At 38.1% G+C, this 22,118-nt stretch overlaps 7 protein-coding genes across 11 annotated transcripts in view; 3 read left to right on the forward strand and 4 right to left on the reverse strand.

Annotated features, from left to right (window-relative positions):
• Positions 1–53: 53 nt before the first annotated feature.
• Positions 54–951, reverse strand: LOC132798603 (large ribosomal subunit protein eL24). Its single transcript, XM_060810528.1, has 3 exons — positions 875–951; positions 648–723; positions 54–582 (listed from the first exon to the last, which is right to left on the reverse strand). The coding sequence occupies exons 1-3, from the start codon at positions 877–879 to the stop codon at positions 196–198; spliced, it is 468 nt and encodes a 155-aa protein (XP_060666511.1). The 5' UTR covers positions 880–951; the 3' UTR covers positions 54–195.
• A 525-nt stretch (positions 952–1,476) lies between these two features.
• Positions 1,477–2,389, reverse strand: LOC132790082 (membrane-associated progesterone receptor component 1). The gene has a single exon (XM_060798518.1). The coding sequence runs from the start codon at positions 2,185–2,187 to the stop codon at positions 1,567–1,569; it is 621 nt and encodes a 206-aa protein (XP_060654501.1). The 5' UTR covers positions 2,188–2,389; the 3' UTR covers positions 1,477–1,566.
• A 333-nt stretch (positions 2,390–2,722) lies between these two features.
• On the forward strand, positions 2,723–12,245 carry LOC132790065 (uncharacterized). 2 transcript variants are annotated; one of them, XM_060798499.1, is made up of 7 exons: positions 2,723–2,883; positions 2,998–3,506; positions 8,858–8,989; positions 9,115–9,521; positions 9,588–9,660; positions 10,473–11,729; positions 11,788–12,245. In XM_060798499.1, the coding sequence occupies exons 1-7, from the start codon at positions 2,874–2,876 to the stop codon at positions 11,926–11,928; spliced, it is 2,529 nt and encodes an 842-aa protein (XP_060654482.1). In that variant the 5' UTR covers positions 2,723–2,873; the 3' UTR covers positions 11,929–12,245. The 2 variants fall into 2 exon arrangements, with proteins under 2 accessions (XP_060654482.1, XP_060654489.1); XM_060798506.1 differs by lacking the exons at positions 2,723–2,883; positions 2,998–3,506 and adding an exon at positions 3,855–4,666.
• Positions 12,246–13,049: 804 nt separating this feature from the next.
• Positions 13,050–13,512, reverse strand: LOC132790092 (vitelline membrane protein Vm34Ca). Its single transcript, XM_060798529.1, has one exon. It carries the CDS (start codon positions 13,464–13,466, stop codon positions 13,116–13,118), a length of 351 nt encoding a protein of 116 aa, XP_060654512.1. The 5' UTR covers positions 13,467–13,512; the 3' UTR covers positions 13,050–13,115.
• A 942-nt stretch (positions 13,513–14,454) lies between these two features.
• On the forward strand, positions 14,455–15,394 carry LOC132798648 (FAD synthase). The gene has a single exon (XM_060810586.1). The coding sequence runs from the start codon at positions 14,554–14,556 to the stop codon at positions 15,334–15,336; it is 783 nt and encodes a 260-aa protein (XP_060666569.1). The 5' UTR covers positions 14,455–14,553; the 3' UTR covers positions 15,337–15,394.
• A 485-nt stretch (positions 15,395–15,879) lies between these two features.
• LOC132798649 (uncharacterized) lies at positions 15,880–17,076 on the reverse strand. Its single transcript, XM_060810587.1, has 2 exons — positions 16,604–17,076; positions 15,880–16,541 (listed from the first exon to the last, which is right to left on the reverse strand). The coding sequence occupies exons 1-2, from the start codon at positions 16,717–16,719 to the stop codon at positions 15,995–15,997; spliced, it is 663 nt and encodes a 220-aa protein (XP_060666570.1). The 5' UTR covers positions 16,720–17,076; the 3' UTR covers positions 15,880–15,994.
• A 1,102-nt stretch (positions 17,077–18,178) lies between these two features.
• The window catches only part of LOC132783631 (protein toll-like), a 68,982-nt gene continuing 65,042 nt past the window's right edge, over positions 18,179–22,118 (forward strand). For 3 of the 4 annotated variants that reach the window (XM_060788941.1, XM_060788943.1, XM_060788944.1), the window contains exon 1: positions 18,223–18,643. The gene's annotated coding sequence lies outside the window, so the exon portion shown is untranslated. Of the gene's footprint in view, positions 18,644–22,118 lie in introns of all 4 variants that reach the window. The other variant, XR_009632172.1, reaches the window with a different exon arrangement.

The following is a 22,118-nucleotide window of genomic DNA, read 5'->3' on the forward strand; positions in this document are numbered from 1 at the left end:
GCGCTACAAACTTTCATTTGTAACTCTTTTTTTTAATTAGTTTGTCACTATGATTTTTGTTGTTTCTTAAATGATGTTTGTTGTTGTAAAACCGTAGCACTTCACTTTGCTCTCCGTCGCAACAACCGGTAAAACTAACAGACTGCTTGATGTTGTTGCTGCTGCTGTTGTTGTTGTGGTGGTTGTTGTTGTTGTTTACCGCTTTCCACCGACGCGAGGCGCAGACTTCTGCGTCACCTTGGTGGCCTTCTGTTTGGGCGCGGACTTCTTGGCGGGAGCGGGGGCAGCAGCCTTCTTGGCGGCCTTAACGGCGCGCTTCTGTTCCTTTGCCACCTTGATGGCCTGATCGCGCTGTGCCTTGCGCACCTCGGGCTTCATGTTACGCTTGGCCATGATTTCCGCCAGCGAGGCACCAACAATGGCGCGCTGGAATTTCTGTGTGCGACGGGTGCGCTTCTTGGAGGCCTCCTCCTCGATACCCTTACGGTGCTTACGACGGTACAGCACAGTCCAGGTGACCTTACGGGGATTACGCTTCATCAGATAGGAGCGCTCGCACTTCTTGTCCAGGAAGGTGAAGGTCTAAAAGCCAAAAGAGCGCATTTTAAAAGCCATTGACGCTTGTTATATGCTTTTGTTTACATTACCTTGCCATCAACTTTGACCATGGTCTTGCCATGGCCCGGGTAAATTTTGTACCCACTGAATGCACACAAACCGATTCTGCAATTAAAACGTATTGTTTGAGCATACACATAGGAAATAACATGTTGTAACACCACGGGGCAATATTAATTGTTGCTTTTAAACAGTTACGTTTGCCTTTGCCCAGTGATGTTGGCATTATTTATAAATTAATCCAATTTTTACGTACTTCATCTTGCTGGTCAAAAGTGAAAAGAAACGGAAGTGGACGCGATATTTGACAGGCGCTGTCACTTTCGAACAGCTGATTAGTGTTTATAATCATGGTGGCAACCCTTTTGTATTTGTAGTGTTCTTAATCGTCTAATAAGATTATTTAAAAAACTGTAGTTCGTAATGAGTACATTACATTATTTTTTTAATAATTTTCTTAAAAATTAAATTAAAATGAATTATAATTTTATTGTTTTTTTTTAGCAACATCCACAATAAGTCAAAAATAAATATTTAAATACTGCTGCACAAAAAAAACAAGTTGTAATAAGATACTGAAAAATATCTAAAATGCTGAGCTCAAAGTACTTCCATTGAAAAAAAATTGATTTTTTAACTGATTAGTGAGAACTTTAATGGCGAGAACGCAGTTTGCAAGAGACCGTACGGATTCTTGGAAAAAGGCGAAAATAACAAGCTTTTAAAATAACACCTTTTTACTTACACGCCGTGAAAATATACCAAAATACCAAGTGAAGTGTAACGAGGTGACTGTCCCTGTATTTAGGGTATATGTACATATATTCTCTTCTATTTCCAAAGAACAAAACCAGTTGATTGACTTTATTAAAGATTATAAACAACTAATTTATTGAAAAGCTATTGCTTTAATTTACGATTACACAATGATTGAGAATGGGATGGGTGTCAGTCATCAAACCTCATATAATCCAAATCATCCTCATAATAGCCCAATGGATCCTCCTCTTGTGTGGGGATTATATAACCAATACAAGAATATCGATCCATGTGCACACTTGTAAAATCATCCAGTTCTTTCCGTTGCGCCTCAGTTAAGCTGCTCAGGTCGTCATATTTGAAAGGATCCTCCGCGGGCGGCAGATTAAGCAATAAACGCGTATTTTCGCGACCTGCCATATGATGATGAACTCCATTAGGGCCATAAAAATGTTTGGCATAAGACACATCATAAATCTTATTGTTAACAGCAAATAAAATACGTTCGCCTTCCACAGTGCCATTATATTTTAGCAGCTCCCTCAGCGTAAAATCTTTGAAATGCAAAGACGGCGAGAAACGATGTGCCAAAATTTGTGCATCTATATATTCAATATCAGGTTCAGCGATCGCAAGCCGGTTCCCTGTTGCACCTTGACTTTGTCGACCTGATGTCTTCATTTTGTAATAGACCAATGCGGAGACACAGAGCAAAGTTAGTTGCGATGGAGCCTCTTTGATGGCGTTGTATAGTCTATGGTACCATGGTATTTTTTCCTGGTTACCATTTGCGTCGTTCCTTTCCGACATCTTGTGAACCAGTTTTTTATGTTTGATTCCCCGTTAAACTCACGGGTCGTTATATTTTCAGTGATCGTGTGTGCTGTTTACTTAAAAATCAATTTTATTTTCCAGATTATTACTCCATAGCTTTTGCAGCCTGCTATAGTAATATTTTATTTTTTTTGTTATATTCTTCAAATAACGGCATTCTGTTCTTGTACGAATATGGTCGCAATAAAATTTGATAAGTGACCGCCAATTGGATTTTGAAATATACTATAATTAAATACGGTCCTCCTAATTACGGTATTTTTTCATACCGGGTTATTCGCCGTAAAAATGAATTAATTTTGAAATACATTACAAATATTTTGTGTGGTAATAGTAAATAAAAAAGAGAAAATGTATCAAATTTCAAGCAATATTTTAGAAACAATTGTTATGCTTATGTTTAAATTAAAAGGTCCAGGGCTGCAGAGCATTAAGCCAGCTGTTGCTGCTAGACGCCATTTTGCAACACTGCTGAATTTGTGACGCGCAATTAGCAGCTCTCAATTTCGCCGCATTCCATTGCAACCAAGCGCGCAGTACTATAAACAATTTCGAAAGCATATAGCTGTTATTATATATTATGTTAAAGAACAATGTAAAATAGCAGAACAGAGTGCATCAATTGGATTTGTTTAAAAAATGATTATTAGAACTGGGAGATAATGGAAAATGGTACGTAGTAATTAATTGATTTCAAAGATGCAACGTTGCGAAGTGGTTATGACCACTTTAAAACGCTAAATGAAACCGAATTAGTGTGGTTTAATATTATATTGCCGTTTGTAGATATCCTTGCTGACGTGGAACTTCAGGAATTTTTGGCGTTGGAGCGCAAGCAGTTGGAGCAAGAGCGTCAGCGTCTTAATGCAGTCGACAATCAGTCAAGAAGCAACAACATCAACAATGCACAATCGACTTGTCCAGCGGCCTTGTTACTGCAAAAGGATAACTTTGTAGCAGTGCAATGTCAGCGCATGGCCAATGGGTGCAATGAACCCAGCTCAGCAACAGCGACGTCTTCTGCCTTGGCAACGCAAAACCAAAACTACGTCGAACTACAGCTGCAACTGGATGAGCTGAAGGACGACAACAAGGACGAGAACGAAAACGGGAAACAGGAGGCCACTAGCATAACGCTGCTTAAGTCAGCCAAGGAATTTGTGAATCAGCGCGAACTGCTTGTTGGCAGTGCGCGACAATACAAATCACCAAATGCGTCGTCGTTGCATCGCCAGTTGGAAAGCGAGCGACCCCAAAGCGAGAATCGTTTGCCAATTGGGCGGCACAAAAAGGCGGTAAGTCGAGAAAGGGGACTGGGGGTCGCTTGCCAATTTGTTGTTCACGCTTGATTGGCGTAACGCCAAAGAATAACACAAAAAACTAAAAAAATGTTCGCATTTATTCCATAACTGTGAGAAATTCTTTACGGCTCGTTGAACCACTTGAAGCTTTGAGACCAGCTGCCAAATCTTTGACGTTTAGTTGTCTGCAGTTTTCCAAAAGTGTTTGTTCATAGTCACTTCGTCAGCCAGTGAGTTGGTGAGTTTTCCACCCACTTTCACTTTCCACATTTCGCTTTCATCAACTTCGTAATTGTTAATTATTAATTGCATGATGTCAATTATAATTGCCACAACATTTGTGCCCCACTTATGCGGCTTAACAAATATGACTCTCTAACATGACAATGGGCTGCAGCTGTTGCAAGTTGCCACCTGGTCTAGGACAAACTATTAAATGTTGTGACACCCGCTATATTTACGATAGAAGGGTATTTTAATTTAACGGCAAGCATAAGAGGGAGTAAAGTGTATATATTTTTGATCAGAGGACGAGACTGTATCGAAGATTTTAAGAGCTAAAACTACCAAATATATATATACAACATCTCTATTATCCATCATTCAACATAAACGGTTACAAACTGTATTAATAAAAGATTTGGACAAGTTCTAAAAACCTTATAGCGGTCCATTTCTAATTTATATATTTCGTCAGGTATATCAACGTCGAGCATTCTGAACTGTAACTTTGCGACTTGCTTTTCAATAATTAAGTAATTCATTTGTGCATTCTAAAGTTTTAAGCGCATTTTGCGCCCCATATTCGTTAGGCTACATGAAACTTTAATGACCTTTTTCTACTGTTGTTCTATTGCTATTGTTGCTGTCAACGCTTTTGTTGTATCTGCTTCTATATATAACGTATACTATAGGCTAGCAGTAGTGTTGGTATTGTGTTATTTCGTGCTCCAGTTACTATTTCGACTCTCTATTGACGTCCATTCGCTTAATGAATTTGCCTGCGCTGCTCAGTTGTAATTTGAAGCTCGTTTCGTTTCGTTTGTTGCGTTACTTTTGTTCGCCTGAACTTGAAATTCGTTGAACAAATAAACCCTACAAAAGACGTACTTAACCATTATACTATACAATATAAATTAATTGCATATGTGAAGGTGAGCTGGGCGTGTTCTAACAAATTGTCACTAATTTAAATGCACAAAGAGGAACAAATAAATTATAGCAAATTTAATTGCTCTTATTATAACTACGTGCTCACGTTTGTCGTTTAAATGCAAATTTCACAGTGACCAATGTATGCAAAATGCCGGTGATGGGGGAAAATGAAAATGCAAGAAATTGTTGATGGAAAATGCAAGCAAACAAAACGTCGAAAGTTTACACATGACAAGAAAAATGTGCACGACTGTAGGAAATATATTCTAGAGCTGTATGCCCTATAACAACTGGAAGTTTATTAACTAGTTTTTCAAATGAAATTCAGTTATAGTTTGTTTTTTATTATGTTATTGCAGTAATAATGAATATTAATGAAAGATATGCCAACAAAATCAATAGCATTGTCTATGTAGTTCTATATATTTTATTGCGATGCCTTTGTGTTCTCGGACTATAAAATAGTTATAACATTCCTTGGCATAGGAAATTTGCACTTTAGTTTACCAAATTTCAAGTGGAAATACAATAGATTTATTTTTGTCTTTTTTATAGCAGAATAGAACAAAATCTATAAATTTTTGTAATAAATATTTTTATTCTGCTTTAATATTTTTAATCTTTTGGTTAGTTTGGCACTAACAAAAGAATTAGATTTGATTATATTATAATTTTTGCAAATTGTACTCTATTAAAGCTATGGAATTTCATTAAAGTTAAAATATTTGTAATAAGTTTTAGGGTATTGTTTTTTTTTTTTAAATAAACATATAAGATTTTAAATTGCTTAATTAAAATATTATAGAAATGAATAAAGTAATAAAATCCCATATTCAAACACATATTCGTCATAGAAAAAAAAAGTTTTTGGTTCAAAGGGTAAAGATATTTCACGTATGTATATAAAAATCAATAAGAACTTTCAGGAAGAGTAAAAATAAACCTCATATGGTAAAGCCTTATTTTTTCGAAATATTTGTACAAACTATTTTTTGTCGACTTTAAAGTTTTTTCCTCGCCAACTTGTTTGTATTTTTTTAGCGGTTCTTTTTATATATTTTTTTATGGGATAGAGCATGGAAACCGAAAGCCGTTGGTCATGCAATTTCCGTCCACAAAGTGCATTGTGCCATTTGGGTTCGTTGACGAGGTTTTGCACGGGATGCGGGGGTCATTTGCCCGGTCATTTCCGCAACCGCTTGCTTACTTAATAGCTAATGACAATTTTGTATGTGGATGATTGATGAGGTGACCAAGGCTCATCGATAGTTATAGTTTTATAGACCATCGAAGCCCTTAATTCACAAGAGGCCAAGGGAAGCGACCTGCGCAAGGTCATATAACATATTATGTATAGCATGCCCTCTAATTAATTTGTCAGCTATTTACTACTTACAAACGAATCGGTAGTATTGAGATTATTATTAGTATTATTTCGATTTAGATTTCATGTCGCTTAGGTCAGCGTTTGGTCGTCATTGGTTAATGAACCGTTAAGAGTAATTTGAAAAGCGTGACACTAAAAGCTTTCGGTGCTTAAAAGGGGTTGGAGAGCAAAGAGAGATACGCTGCGATATGTCCTATAGTGCTTTAAATTCCATTCAATGGCCTTGAACTTAAAGCTAGCATAATTGTACCTACCTAATGATATTCCAACACCTTCCCCCGCTTCTCCCAGTCGCTTGTTGTGCTTTCCACTCGCTGCGCTTTACACGCATTTTCATTAGCTTTCGCACTTTTCGCGCTCGGCATCGGCAAAACGAGTTTTACCCACTTAGTTAACCTAATTCGAGCGGAACACGCAAGAGGAGACGCTAATGAATGGACGTAGTAAAACTTTGATAATGTCCAGACAATGGACAAGTAATATGGCAAAGTGTGGATAAAATTTAACTAAGCTTAGCATTAAGCTCAAATGGGTTAACGGTTTACTGTATACGGTGCAAAAGCTTTTAGTAACTGCAAATTTTTAGTTCAACTGTAAGTAGAATATTACTCGTATATGTATTCAAAATTGCTTAGAGGTTGTAGCTTGATTGACTGATTGTCAATCAACGGAAAGCTCAGCCTACAAACTTAAAACTTAAAACCTTTAAAAAAAATGGCCATGTTGAGTTTGCACTTGTGTTCGATTTTTATCAAACTTTTACTTAACTAAGTAGTTTCCATAGGTTAATTGAACTCAAAAATAGTTTTTTTCTTGAAATATATAAACATTTATTTATTTAAGCAAATAAATTGTTATTTATTTTTAACAATGCTGTTTTACTATCATTCGAATCATACAAAATTTTAATAGTTAATATATTTATGTTTGCTATCTTGTTGATTTATAATTTACATTTGAAAGCTCATAAGAAAGCCGTAGCAAAAATAGTAATTATCGACTAGCTATATATTGACTTAAAGGTGTTGGTCTGTAAATCTCTTCTCGGAAATTAAGATATATTTTGTGGTCGCAGATGTTCACATTATTTGTACAAACCTTATAATTTTATTTTGCTGATTTTTTACATTTTTGTCAATTAAATCGTGATCTGTTCGATTGTACTTACCAACGTCTATGTCTTAGATCAACGTACCCTTAATACACAGTAGGACACCACAATCGAACCCACTCCTAAGATGCGTGAACTATTTATTTTCTCTCTTTAGCGTTTAACACGCCTTTCTTTGTTCTTCTTGTTTTTGTTTTGGTTTTTGTTTCGTTGATAGTTTCCTTGACCCGAATAACAAAGTGCGAGTATATGCAAATTATTTGAGGACTATTTGTTGACGGAATGGAATGGCTGACTAATAACACTCACTTGCTGTCGATTTGAGACTTTTAACTCAAAATTGGCATTAATTATCGCATGTCTTTAACTAAATTGCACAACTTGAAGCTGTCAAGTGATGAAATTGTTAAAATGTACTTTAATAAAGCCGCACATCACGGCTAACGAGACGCGATAGGACGAGTCGAGTCGAGTGAAATATATGCTGCTAATAAATTGAAGCACCTTTTTGGGGTGCAAGAACTCATGCTAGAAGAGAAACCTTGCCTTGTGTTGCCTTGCCCTGGGTTCGAGCAGGTCGTAACAGCTGAGCCTTGTTGATAAACTGCCATGGCGAGCGTCTTTACCTGGTGTTGATGACGCAGTTGTTGCTGCCCCTCCGTACTGCTCATAATGTGAATTGTATATGTATATAAATGTACCCTGCATTTTAAAATGAGGGGTATATATAGCATAACATATGCTGCAAAGTACACTGTATTGATTTCGATAAATTGAAATAGTGTTCTCTCGTAACTGATTTAGAGACAATATGAAATGTTGTATGTCTTTTCTTCTTTCCTAAAAGTATAATATTCAGGACATTGTTAGAGAATAATAATAATATAATAATATATAATAATAAGGTTACCAAAGCTAGTAACTGTATCTTTGAAGTTCGTGATCTTCTTGTTAGCCTTCTTAAATATACTATATTATATAATTCGAAACAAAAGGTATTATATATTTACCGTAGTAAAAATCTATTTTAAATTTGTCCAGAAAACTTCACTTATTTTATGAGTTTAAATTGAATGTGAATTTAAGAAATATTTTACGGAGTTTTATTTTAGGTTCACTTTAGTTGTAGTTGCAAATGAATCTTAAGGAAGACTACATTGCCTTCCCAGGATATCTTGAAGTTCATTCAAAGTCAATGTGTTCAATTTCTCACCTGTGTGTTTTTTATTTCTCTATAATTTTTGATGCCATCGCAGCACGCGATTTGCAACGTCGACGTCAAAGTCGCGCCGGCATAAAAATTATGTGGCAAAAGTGGCAGTAGGCAATGTGGAGCCTTCGCTGGAGCAGCTACAGCTCCAGCTCCAGTCCGTTGCCATTTGAACACTTGAACGCCATCGTCTGACCCCAAAAACAAAGAAACGTAGTTAGACCCATAATTTCCCCTGTTGGAGCGCGAGGGTCGCCTCGAAATTAGAAGAAGAAGTGGTCAAGAGAAGCAAGCGAGCGAGCGAGAGAGCGAGCAACCACCTTAGCAAAATGTACACGAGCTTCCTGCTGGTGGTTAGTGTCGCCAAATCCTGCGTGACACACACAAATACAAATACAAATCCACAAATACAAATAAGAGCAAAGCATAGACCGATATTAAGTATACGAGAGTTTTTCTTCTCTTTCATTCACTCTCAACAGGATGATATGGAGCAATGGGTTACGGACACATTTTACTCGTATTTTCCCGGCTTTAACAATGAAAATCAGAAACGACAAAATTATTTGCGTGAGCGACAGCGCGAGAATCAGCAGAACTTTCTCAAGCACCAGGTAAGCAGCAGTCGCAGTCATAATCCATGGCGTCAACTTCGGTTATGGTAATCAGTGTGAAATTTATGACCTGTGGACGACTATGTTAATGATTTGTTGTGCGTTCTACAACTGTATTTGTATAGATGCTACATCCGCCGGCGCCGAAACAGCGACGTCAGGTGAAGCTGTCGCAGCCAGAGGAGTTGCAAACGTCGCGCTCGAATCATTCCACAAGCACGAGCTCGACGTCCAACAGCAGAACGGATAAGACTGACCTAGAATTAATTGTAAATAGTAATCCCAATTACGTGCCGCCCAAGAAACGGCCAGGCACCACACGACAACAGCTTCTGCAAGATCTGGGTCACGTGGAGCTCTCCAACATTGTCACTGGCGATGGCATCCTGGAGCGTAATATGCGCAGTGCCGAATTGGAAACGGCGCGCAAAAGGGACTATCAACGGGATCTGATGCAACAGATTGAGGAGAAGCGTCGCTCCATTGAGATTCTGCGCGAAAAGGAGCGCAGACAGGAGGAGGCTTTGACCAGGTGAGCTTCACATTGAAATCAATGAATTTCAAAATTCGATGAATATCACATTGTTTTATTTAAAAGGCGCTTGGAAGCTCAACTGAAGACAATTCACTTGCAGGAGCAGCTGGAGAAGCAGCGACAACGTGCCGAAAAGGTGAGTTGAGTGTTGATAAATTATTGTAAAAAAGATATAGATCAGCACAGATAGAATTGCGAGGTATGTACCATTGATTATTAGACATAGGAATATCTGCGCATATACTCAAGAAATACTTAGACTCCGTTACACTAACCATTATTTTGGGACGAAATAAGATTGAGGTTTACAATTCAGATAAAATGTTGTTCTTTGCTTTAAATTGAGTTAGAGCTCCTTATTTTTGTAATTTATCGATTTATTATTTGATTATTACTATTTATTTTATGCAATACATTAATAAAATGTATTATTTTGAATTAATAACTAAATTGTGCAGTTTACAACATATTATATTTACTGAAGAAGTGTAGGCTTCAGGTTGAATTTTTATTTGGTTGGTGAATATCTCGAAGTAGTTCATTCAATTGAGTTCTCCTTAGTTCAGTGTGGCTCTGCTTTATTTGGTTTGCTTGTATTAGTTTTGCATTAGGGTCGCAAAATTAGCACAACATACTTAGAGGGCGGAAGTTGCGCGACAATTAATTACAAATTGAACAAATCAAAAGCTAGCTATAAAAGAGAAAGGGCAACATAATTAGTAATGAAATTAGCGAGCAGAGCAATTTAATTATTTATTTTTGAACACCTCACATATTAAAAAGAATATATATTAAAACAATAGAATAAATGGAATAATCAGATATTATTTATTTAAAATAAATTAATAATTTTATTATTATAATTCTTATATTTACCTATTTACTGATTTGTCTATTAAACCTATAAAAATGTATACCTTTTGTAACGTGTAAATTTGTATTCAATAGGCACGCAAGGACTCAGATCACAATCGCCTGATGCGGGAGCAGCTGCTGGCCAAGCTAGAGGAGGATGCACAGCTGTTGCCCGCCAAGGAACACAACGACTTGGCTGGATCTGTCAGGAATGGGAATACAAAGGCCGACAACAAGGATATCAATGGCAATGCCAACAAAAGCAATACGACAAACACCAACAAGGTGTACAAATACTTTAGCAATTCGGCGCGACACGAGTATCGTCGAGGTGAACCATTGCCTGCGGGCGTGGAGCTTGACTTTGAGTTGCCGGAAATGTCGAAAATCGAACGCGAGTGCTTCCATTTGTGCGAAAAGATCTGTCCGCTCTGCGATGAGCCGTTGAAGAGCTATGAAAGCTGTTGTCTGCGCTGCCAGCGCAAGTTGGCACTGAAAATGAAACAGCAGCGACAGCCCAGCGATGATACAGGTGGACAGCAGAGCGACGAGACGACTGAAGCTGCTGATGCTGTGGATCACGATTGCCAGAATAGCTATGCGCTCGTTTGTCTCAAGTGCGAACGCCTTTATGCGTTGTGTAGCCAATGTCTGGTGAAGAGTGATGTGTGTCGAGCCTGCCAACGGGAGCGCAATGTTTGCATGAATTGTCGCCGAAATCTGTGCTCCTTTTGCTTGGAGGAGATCGCGTGTGGCCGGGACACTGAGCGCACACATGTCAACGAAGTGAATGAAGAAAAACCACAGAAATCAGATGACGCGTTTCGTGTGCTGGAACTTAATTATGCTGTGCCATCCCCAACAGCGGAAACGAATGCCGCGAATCCCACTGAGGCAGACTCGCCTCCCTATTCCTTCAACATTTCACCGAATTCAGTGTTCCACGCGGATTACAAACCCACGCCGGTGAAGCCGCTGTTGATCGATCAACTGCCCATTGCCACGAGTAGTGCGAACAACAGCTTCGAGCTGGATAGCGCTGATGAGCAGGCGATGGAACGAGTGCGCCGGCAGACAGATAAGCGTCTATCACGTTACCTCAAAAACTACGGCGATCTGGCTTCCAAGCATCAACAAGATGCGCGTAGCAATAGCGAGTCACGGCACCGGGGCACACAGACAATGCCTCAAAGTTTAGGCAGGCGAGATGTGGTGCTGCTCGAGCCACCGACGCATAATCTATCGATGCCACTGCTGCGTGAAATGCCCAAGATGACGCGTAAGGAGACGAGTGCGTTGCCTGCCGAGAGCACTCAACGAAAGATGGATAATCTCAAGAAGCGCTGGGAGGTACGTAATTACGATATTCGTAATTGTTTACTTACCTAATCAGTCCAATTTGTTACAGGTGCCTGCGGTGCAAAAGTTTACCGTGTCCTCTACATCTCCTAAGATACTCACCCAGGTGGGTGCCATACGTAAGCAACTGCAGGCATCGCGATTCTTTGACGATGCCCAGGACGAGGTGGATGGCGATGACGACTACTGACCCTTAGACCGAAGGCTAACAACAATTTTTCAACTCTTGAACAAATTGAGTCTGTTTAGTTTTACAGTCTTGCCAGTTTTTTTTTGTTTTGTTCGTTCTCTTTGCACAATTCGATTTCACTTTTTTGCAATTATTATGGATTTTCATTTAATCCGTTTTGATCTATATAAAATTCTAACCATCCCTGAGATATTGATAATGTAATTAATGAGATACCATGTGCTTCTGCTGTTTCATGCAGCGTCAAATTGTATATTTAAGGCAAAAAGTTTGTTAATGTTTTTACAAATATATATAAATCAAACTCATAAGCTTAACAGACAAAAAGTGTTCTTGTTTTCATGAATTCGATTACATTTATATTAGTTTTTAACCTATAGAAAATCTATTGTTTAATTTTTATACCCATTACGTATGTAACAGGCAGAAGGAGGCATCTGCGGCCCACTAAGTTATATAAATTCTTGATCAGTGTCAACAGCCGAGAAGAAATAGCCATGTCCGTCTGTCTGTATGAACACTTAGATCTCAGAGACTATAAGATATAGGGCAATACATTTTTTCGACCGCATTTATGTTTTTTTATTATTTCATTTACGATTTCCGAGAATTTGGTATTAATCTGATAAAAATTGTAGAAGTTATTTCTGAATTGCGCCTGCTGCAATCGGGTCTTAGCTGCTTTGGCTGCCAAGAATGTAGAATGTAGTATACATCGATATTCCAAATGTAGCCTTTGATAAATTATAGCATTGTGCGCCATATTTTCAGTATATTTGTATAATATAGTTTTATGGAAAATAGGTAGCGAGTATCTCACAATTGATTGTAGCTGTCGTTCTTGTTAATGCTAAAATAGTATATATGTCATTTTTCGGTTTTTATGATCATTTCAAATATAGAGCACTGAAGATTATTATATTATATTATACTTTCAAATGTGCTATTATAAAAAAAATCTTTTTGGCGTCTTTAGGAAAACATCTAGCTCAATTAAGTGTGTTACCTCAGTCAAATTTGATGAAACAGCAAAACCATTGAAGCGATTCAAGGTGGAATCAACCATGAAATACCCATAAAGAAAGTAATTCGAATAATCCAAAATTGCAAAACAGCATTAATTTGTAGGTAATAAATTCGTTTTTTATTCAATTGATTTAGTGCGTCGTGCTGATCGTGCTGTCAGTTTACCACTGCAGAGGGCGGGGTGCGTAGACGGGAGCGTAGTGGGAGTAGGCGCCAGCGGAGCCATAGCTAGGTGCTGGAGCGCTGCATGGAACTGGCGTCAAGTTGGGCTGACAGCTGAACAAGTAGTTCTTGGGGCAGGGTGGCGCCGGGATGGCAACGGGGGCTGGTGCGGCATAAGAGGGAGCTGCGGGTGCAGGTGCGGCATACGCTGAGGCAGCGGCGGCTGCAGCGGGCTGGCCATATCCACCACCTCCGTAGGAGGAGCCTAGCATCTTGTCATCTTTATCGGTAGCGGCGGCGTTGACGTATACGGCCAACAGGCAAACGGCGATGAGCACAAACACTTTCATGTTGATTTTTGAGCTAAACTTGGCTTGAAGTGAACTACAATGTTGACTACGACAATTCATCGGCCTTATATACCCAAAGAGCTGCCAGCAGTCTAATAAAACTGCCGCGTTAAGCATTGACCAAGTTTTGAGCCAATTCAACAAGCTCAGCATTTTTTTTTTCAAGCTTTGCGACATAAAAACTATTGGATTTTTTTTTATATTGTATATTTTTTATTTGTTTCCGCTGTCATTTTTAAAGTTTTTTTTTTTTAAATTATTATGCCAGTTTACATTAATATTTAAAGCATTTTTATTTAAATTTTGTAATTAATTCATGTAATTATCTATAAATATGTAAGCTTGAATATTCAAACCATTTTTATATATTCATAGTTAACATATGTATATGTATATTTAGATGCGAAAAGGTCGCGTGCGATATTTTTTAAATTGAAAAACATATACCCAAACATTCTTTCATTTTAAATAAAGATTTATTTCAAAAAAATAATTAAAAAATAAAAAAAATTAAATAAATATTTATTATACCTTATTAGCACTTTCATTAAAATTAAAAACAATCTTGGAATTATTTTTCAATTTTAAGATAATTGCAAAAATGAACAAATTCGTACAAAAAATATACAAATTTATATAGTTTATCGTAAAACAGAAAAAGTTGCAAAAATCAATCTTAGCTCTAAATGAAGTGTCAATCTAGAGATGTACAATTAATTTGTACTTTTTTTATTGATTCAGTTTATGCTTTTTTTTTAATGAAAACATTGTTGCATGTGAAATTTTTCGCTAGGGATTTACCCATATTAAAAATAAATGTTAAGTTAACAATCTCTGCTTATGAATATAGCGATTTTTCGCTTACTAATTAAATTAAAAAAAAAACATTATGTTTAAAATATCAACTTGACCTCTATAAAACTAATAACTAAATTTTTGAAGTAATTTGCATTTCATTAAATTACAAAAAATAATGTTTTAGGTTTAAAATTGAAGTTCCATCATTATGTTATTATGTCAGGCTTAGACTTTTAAGTTTATCAATAGAAAATTATTTAAAAAAGTGCTCTCTAATTTGGAATACCGAATGATGCCCCTCCTGCAACTTTGCTGTCGCGTGTGGCCAAGAGCAGTTGCATTGCAACGCTGTTGTCACTCGTTGCCCACTCAAAATTTAAAGAGCATCGATGAAGCTTTGGTGAAGGGAAAGTTATTGCAAACGGAAGCGATACTCAAGCAGGCTACAACTTTGTATAAACCCGACGAGGTGATGCTGTGCTTCAATGGTGGCAAGGATTGCACCGTGCTGTTGGACGTGCTGATCAGGCAATGCAAGGATGCGACGCCATTGCGTGCGATGTGCGTTAATTCCCACGAACCCTTCGAGGAGATGGAACAGTTTATTGCCACCACCCTGCAGCGTTATTCCGTCAAGCTGCAACGATACAATGGCCATCTGAAGCTCGCTGTCGAACAAGCGCTGGCCGAGCAGCCGCAGGTGCGTGCCATGTTTCTGGGCTGCCGACGCACCGATCCTGGCTGTGCTGAGCTCACATCGATGATGCCCTGCGACAATGGTTGGCCAGCGCTAATGCGCATCTTTCCTCTGTTGGACTGGAGCTATCACGACGTTTGGAACTATCTCCGCAGTCGTCAGCTGCCTTATTGTTCGCTCTATGATCAGGGTTACACATCGTTGGGAGAACGCAGCAGCACTCGGATGAATCCTAGCTTGTTAGCCTTTGATGAGCAGCTGGGCAAATTGATTTATCGGCCGGCGTATGAGCTCAAGGATGACAAACTGGAGCGTGCCAATCGCGAAGATACTCAACTAGTTAATCGCACTCGCCAGCACCATCAAAATCCTTAAAGCAAAGCATCCTTGCATACAAAAAAGTCAAATAGAAATCATGTCAAGTGCAAGTGTATTTTGTTGTTGTGCTTTTTGTGTTTCAGTCAGTCAGATTTGGCTTGAAGTTGCAGCCAAATTGCCAATTTCTTGCAATTGGAGCAGCAAGTGTCAAATAAGTGTGCCACACGCACACTCACATACACACACACACTTACACTTATCAGCTAAATTGGCCCGACAGTATGCGAGTACTCGTATGCTAGCAATTTTCGAAGAGTGCAGGCTGAATATAAGAGCTGCGAGCGCACTTGCAGACTATTTGTTGTACCCATATTTTGTGGTTAAAATGTACCATTTCCGAAACCAGTTTACTTAAAAATAAGAAATATATTATATTATATATATTTATCAAATATATATACTACCATATATGGTAGATGTGAAATACAAAAACATTTTACTTGCTTATGTGCTTACAAAATTTCTAGTTTGCGAATTTAAAATTGTTTTCAGCGTGAAATTGTTAGAGTTTTAAATTAAAAAGCATAGTTTAAATTGCGGCATAAATATATATTTTTTCATTCTTTTACAGATAATTGTTGCATAAATAATGATGATAGATTTTATATTTTGGAGTTGTGGGATTCTGCAAAATATGATAATGAAAGTTAAAAAATTATTTTAAGCCCTTGATAAAGTACACAAAATTCTTGACCATTGAGACTTCAGTGCCATTTTGCCCCTTATTGTGTGGGGGCGTGGTATTTGCTGGCAATTCGCCCACCAGCAACAGTGGTCGATTGCCGTTCGATTTCAATAGCTGTTTGACTTCCAATTTATTGTTTGATTCGTCGTGATCTTCGCTAGCCAACAATTGGCCGTAGACCTTGAGTAGATTGTGCTCCTCGGATCTTTCTAAAAAGTTGAGCAACTCTTGTATGGTCTTATCATGTTTATGCGCCAGCTGTGCATCGAAGGGCGGAGATTTTCTTGTTGCAAACTGGGCGCGGTAACCGAATTTGTTGTTGTTGTTGTTGTTGGTGGGCGTCAAACTGACGCGATACCAACGCTGATCCTCAGGATCATGGCCGAGTAATGCATATTCAAACTGTGGCGCGGCCGTCGTAACTGTCTGCTCTGGACGCTTCCCACCCAAGCGATCTGTTGTTGGCACCAGGCTGCTGTTGTGGGCACTGGAGTTGGTTGCTTGCGGTGGCTTATGTCTAGTCCATAGAATGAGAATACATGCTGTAATTTTGTGAATTCGAAAGTGACTTTTACTTACCCTAGTTGATTATAGCGAGGCACTTCCATGGGCAAAGCGCCAGCAAAGACTTGCATCAGACAATGGATGCAGATGGAGATGACGAGAGGGACGCTGAGATTTTGCTGCTTCCACATATTTGCAAGTTGCACTGCGCTGACTGTTGCCCATTTGTGACTTTGTCTGTCGTTTTTATAGCTCCATAATAGACGCCACACAATCGCAACTCTTGCTGTTGTTGTTGTTGGTATTGAATTGCATCAGCTGCTGGCCTCGAATGCGACGTTGTAAATCAGCATGTAAATGAAGCTTTGACTATAACAGAACTTTTGATTCTACAGCGGAACTTCTTAGATATCGCAGAACTCTTCCTCAGCCGCATAATAATAGAGAGTCACGTCTGAATTGTTGAGCGATATAATTTGAAGCCAGCTCGAAATAGAATGAGATTTGATAATAACACCGAATATAACAAAACGAGTTATTAAATTACATTGTTATAAAAATATATTGCAGTATTAGACAAACTTATCGATGGTGCATTTCTTTAGGGTTGTGAGCTCTGCCAGTACATTTGACTGGTAGATTGTTTTTAAGTCTAGGTATTTTATTATTCTTTTTATTTTATAAATTTTATCGATTTGCGGAGGCGGACGTGAGCATAGAAACAATTTGAAACAAACTGCCCACAAACATAACAAGTGCTGTCGACAATATTCTCTCGCTATCTCTTATAGTTTCTGAGATACAGGTGATCAAGAATATATATAGAGATATCGGAGATGCCTCTTTCTGGAGGCTTAGAGGCTTGAAAATACTATTCAAGCGTAGCGGCTTTTACTGGATTTAATAGAAATGTTAATAAATCATAATGAAATATTTTCTTGTCAATAATAAATCATGTCATAGACAGAAATACTCAATTTAGTTGAAAATGTCTTACACTTGGCTCGTTTTTGATTTGGTTGAATTGCAACTTATTGGCAAAAGCCGTTGGCAATTGTTTGCTTAAGGAAATGCCACTTACCAACGGCCACTTCCGGTCAGCAATTCAAAAGTGGTCAGCGAGTGGATTATTGTTGTCTCTCTCTCTCGCTCTTTCAGTCTCCTTGTCTGCTGATAGCATTGCCAACATCAATGATAAATTATTATCAGTGAAATTGGCGACCTTTCTAATGGCATTGTGTGTGTGTGTGGTTGTGTGTGGGTGGAGGGAGTGCCCCACAATTGCCTGTTAATCAGCAAGAATACTTTCACTTTAACAGGCAAGCCACTCTGCGCGTGCTCTCTCTCTTTCTCTCTCTCGCTTTCGCTCTTTTTGACTTGCTCGCTCTCGGTTTGTTGTGGCTCTCGGTTAACTCTCAGCAGCTGTCGCTGTCGCTCAGCTGTTGTGGGCGACATTGCCATTTGCCTGTTGTGTGCAAGCGTTGGCAATTTGCGCGCGCATTGCCCAACACTGAACTACACCGACACACGCACTCCGCACGTTACACATACGCAACGTTGACCGTAGAGTAGCACCATCACCAGCACCAGCAGAAGCTGAAGCAGAAGCAGCAAAGCTCTTCTGTCTCTGCCTATGTCTCGACTCAGTTCGGTTGGCTGTTGGCTCGGGCCGAGTTTTTGCAAATTCAGTAGACAATCTTTCCTCATTTCGTTAACACACACAGACACGCAACAGCACAACAAACTGGCTTCAATTTCAAGCAACAAACTGTAACTCTAATAAAACCAAATTCCACAATAATAAGAATTATTATAATATCAAACATAAAATAAAAGCCAACATATTAATAATAGAATCAATTGCAAATCTAAATTAATTAATATTAAAAAAGAAATATTCAAAATACTTGAATTAATTTGGTAGTGTTTAATGAGCTTACTGTGTGCATCTTTGTCTATCGGTCGTGAAATTAACAAACAAATAAAAATTCGAAAACGTATTGAACTAACATAATTATTAACCACACGAATATCTGTTGTCCATGCAAAATGTTTCCTGCCGTGCGCGTCTTGTTGTTGTGCTTCTTCTTGCTCTGACTGTAGCTTCTAACGAAAGTACGTAAAAAAATGTATCTCTTATCAGCAAAGTTATGCGTAGCGTCTCGAATAAGCAGATAAAATGCTTTTAGTAAACAGCCAATTGAAGTGTTGCCCCATTGCATGTCTCGGCCCAGTTATGTTTTGCATCTTGGAATGGGCTTTGAGCCCCAAGCACCTCGTGTTTATATAGTTATTAGAGCCTCTGAATCCTCCATAAACAGACTGACAACGGAAATAATGAAATTATAATTGTTGTGTACCATGTTTAATAACATGGGCTGTCGAGTGAGAAACATGTCAATGCAAACCCGAAACAATATATTAAATATTTTTCAACCATAAATCATACAGTAAACCTTTGCGTTTTATTTGTACATTGCAATATTTTTGTTTAATTCTATTTTGTTTGATTTAAAGCATAGCAAAATATTGTTTGCTTGATATCAAAGTTTAATATACGTTACACACCCAAAAGTATGCTAAGTGTTAATTAGAAATCTGGAGAAGTTTCACTAGGGAAATTTCTGTTACAGCTGTAATATTATATTCGGTAAACAAAAGTGTATTTAAAGACTATAGTAGTTTTTGCTTAAATCGTTTGTTGTCGGTTATTTTTTTTTTGTGGTTTGTGGTTTTTCTTTGGTTTAATTCACATGCTATTTTTAATTAAATTAAATGTTCAGCTCATGTCCGGGCCTGGAATTTACGAATTTACGTTGCCTGCGTGTTCAAGTAGCGTGTAAAGTAATTTAGCAGGGCCAACAAAAGTTTCGTGGCTGTTTAATTTTTAGCGCAAAATAAATAAACAATCGCAAATGGCAAGAAGAGAACAAAATGCCAAAAAGTCCTTCAAAATGAGCCAAGTTGATTTTCACTTGAGTTAGTTAAGCAGAAAAATAAGAAAAATAAAATGGAAACTTTGACTATGCCATTACTTTCGCTTTTTGCTGCCTCAGTTGCTTTGTTGTCGTTATTGTTGTTGCTGTTGTCTAAGTCAAGTGTAAAGGCAGAGCGTATATTCCACATAAGTATGTGTGAGTATATGCTTGTGCGTATGTACTCCGTCTATAGAATGTGTGTATGTGTGTGTATGTGTGTGTGTGTCTGACACTCAGGTGTGTCTACTACACGTGCGCTTGACTGTGTGAGTGTGTGTGAGTTCGCCTGTCCTTCAACAATTTTGCAATTGTAAAACTTATGGAGGGTATATTATGTGTTCTTTCTTTCTTCTCAACTTAAGCATATAATCGGTTTTTATAGATGATCCAGTTTTTTCCACATATACAATAATGGACTTTAAATACGCTTAAACTGTAATCTAATATGCTTGTACAAAATCTTCTTTGAATAAGTGGACAAGTCTCATTATCTTTGGCATCGTTGATTTTTATCATATTAATCATTCTCTAGAGTCGAATATTTCATTGAGAATTATCTTCTTGATTGATGTTGCATCGCGGAATAAATAGTTTTTTGTTCCACTTCATAACGACTATTAAGTTGAAATTGCTTTTATTATATTAACCTCTTAAATTTCTATAGCCTTATCAAACTTCACTTTCATTTTTTTTTGCTATTTGATTTTCTTTTATTTTTGCTGGAAACCATTTATTTTACTTAAGCCCAATGCGAGAGAACATGTGGGTGGCCCATGTGAGTGAGTGTGAGTGTGTGTATGGGTGTGAATGGGGGTGTGTATTGGTGTGCGTGTGAGAGCGCCTTTTCTATAAGGTGAGCAGGCTGAGCCATAAAAACAGTGGTCCTCCTTTCTCTGGAGTCGTAAATTGTTCTTGTTGGTGCTGGCCGACTCGTTGTAATGAATATAAAACTGGCTTTTAACTGCCTGTATTTTTTTTTATGCATTGTGTTTGAGGGCAAACATATACACATCGATACCCTTGTGTTGTAGATTTTACATTTTGTGCATTTCCTTTACACATTGGTGGACTTGGCCTAGACTTGAGCTTTAAGTGTTAGCCAAGCTTTTTTGTCCAACATGTATTGTGTTTCAACAAGAAACTTGTTGAGGCATTGACCAGGCAAACACTTCTGGCAGCGAAAATAATGCACGGAATAAAGAAATGAAGAAATATTTAAGCTTTTTGGCATGCCATAAACAAGTATACAATTTTTAAGCACTTTCTTTGAGACCTGCAATGCTCAAAAAACATTTCGACATTTCACTTACAATTTCTTGCTCCAATTCCAGTTGGCAACTTTTCGTTTTTCGTTTTTCTTTTTCTTTTATTCTTTATTCTTTTTTTTTCGGTGTGTATGTGTGTGTGAATTTTTTTTTTTGCAAATTTTGCCATAGACTCACAAGCAACCAGTGTTTCCTGTGAGATAAGCAGCTTGCTGATGGGGCTGGTAGGATGGTGCAGCAGGCAACGCAGCTGCACGAGCTTGCGAAGCTTGTGGCGCTACCAAGGCCAGGCAGTGAGGCAGTGTGGCAGTCAGGCAAGGAGGTTGCTTTGGCTTCTAGCTTGGCCTGGCGGCACGTACGAAGCTAGATGATAATTTCGTTGAATATATACAAAGCAGTCTCGAATATATAACACACTTTCGTGATGGGGGGCGGAAGGCGTGCCATTGAGAGGGGGAGTTGTACTGGCCTCGGTAGTGTTAAGTGTTGAGCTGCTATGCAAAATAGATTATAGCTTCGACTTTTGCAAGCCAAACTGAATTGCATTTCTTATAAGCACTGCACTAAGAAATACTGCAAATTTGCCAACTAAGCCAAGGCATTCTTCAGCTCTTTTTCAATGTATTCTCGATGGACAATCGTGATGGAAGTTATCTATTCTTTTTTAGAGGGTGTTGTAAACTTGCCACAACATGTGAATGATTTGTATTCAACTTATTGATCGTGACGATAAGCGGTTTCTATGCTATTGAATATTTTAATGTATTCTGATTCAGTTTATCAAAAGTTGGTTTATTCAACAGCTTTGACGACTTGCAAATTGTTGACATTATCATGTGTTTTAAAAACATAAAAATGATTTATTAATTCTAAATATAAGACTAAATATACATAAGTAATAGACGATGGTTGTTCCTTTGCAAATAATTGTATTTATCTGTAGTATTTATTGACTTTTGTAGTGCCAATTAGCTGTCAATTAGACAAACGAATTGATTGATGGACGCCAAGCTGAAGGAGTGCTCGAAGCTGTTCGTTTTACCTTCTCTGATTAGCACGATTAAGTTTGGTTTGGCCCTTTAATGGGACCTGGTCAATGCCAATGCGAGTGTTTATATTTATTTCAAAGTCGTCATCTTCATCATCGATTGTGTGGGTGTGAGCCACAGCCAAATCCATATGTGTGGCCTGGCCAACGCCTGACAGTCTCAGCAGAAACAAAAAACAGAAAACCGAAAACAAAAAACAAAAATTTCTAAGTAAATTCCTTGAAATCGGTTGGAACAAGGCGCCGCGTGCGTCTTGCCAACTTTTCAAAAGTTCAAGTTAAGTGCTGCAACAGCAGCA

Source organism: Drosophila nasuta, chromosome 2L (genome assembly GCF_023558535.2).
Source record: "Drosophila nasuta strain 15112-1781.00 chromosome 2L, ASM2355853v1, whole genome shotgun sequence".
Taxonomy (NCBI): domain Eukaryota; kingdom Metazoa; phylum Arthropoda; class Insecta; order Diptera; family Drosophilidae; genus Drosophila; species Drosophila nasuta.

Coding starts and splice junctions, on each gene's coding strand:
- LOC132798648 (XM_060810586.1), top strand. CDS start 14,554: ATGATGCCCCTCCTGCAACTTTGCTGTCGCGTGTGGCCAAGAGCAGTT.
- LOC132790065 (XM_060798499.1), top strand. Junction 9,522..9,587: donor CAGGAGGAGGCTTTGACCAG/GTGAGCTTCACA, acceptor TTTATTTAAAAG/GCGCTTGGAAGCTCAACTGA. Junction 11,730..11,787: donor ATCTCAAGAAGCGCTGGGAG/GTACGTAATTAC, acceptor AATTTGTTACAG/GTGCCTGCGGTGCAAAAGTT.
- LOC132790092 (XM_060798529.1), bottom strand. CDS start 13,466: ATGAAAGTGTTTGTGCTCATCGCCGTTTGCCTGTTGGCCGTATACGTC.
- LOC132790082 (XM_060798518.1), bottom strand. CDS start 2,187: ATGTCGGAAAGGAACGACGCAAATGGTAACCAGGAAAAAATACCATGG.
- LOC132798649 (XM_060810587.1), bottom strand. CDS start 16,719: ATGTGGAAGCAGCAAAATCTCAGCGTCCCTCTCGTCATCTCCATCTGC. Junction 16,542..16,603: donor CCTCGCTATAATCAACTAGG/GTAAGTAAAAGT, acceptor TCTATGGACTAG/ACATAAGCCACCGCAAGCAA.
- LOC132798603 (XM_060810528.1), bottom strand. Junction 583..647: donor TGGTCAAAGTTGATGGCAAG/GTAATGTAAACA, acceptor TTTGGCTTTTAG/ACCTTCACCTTCCTGGACAA.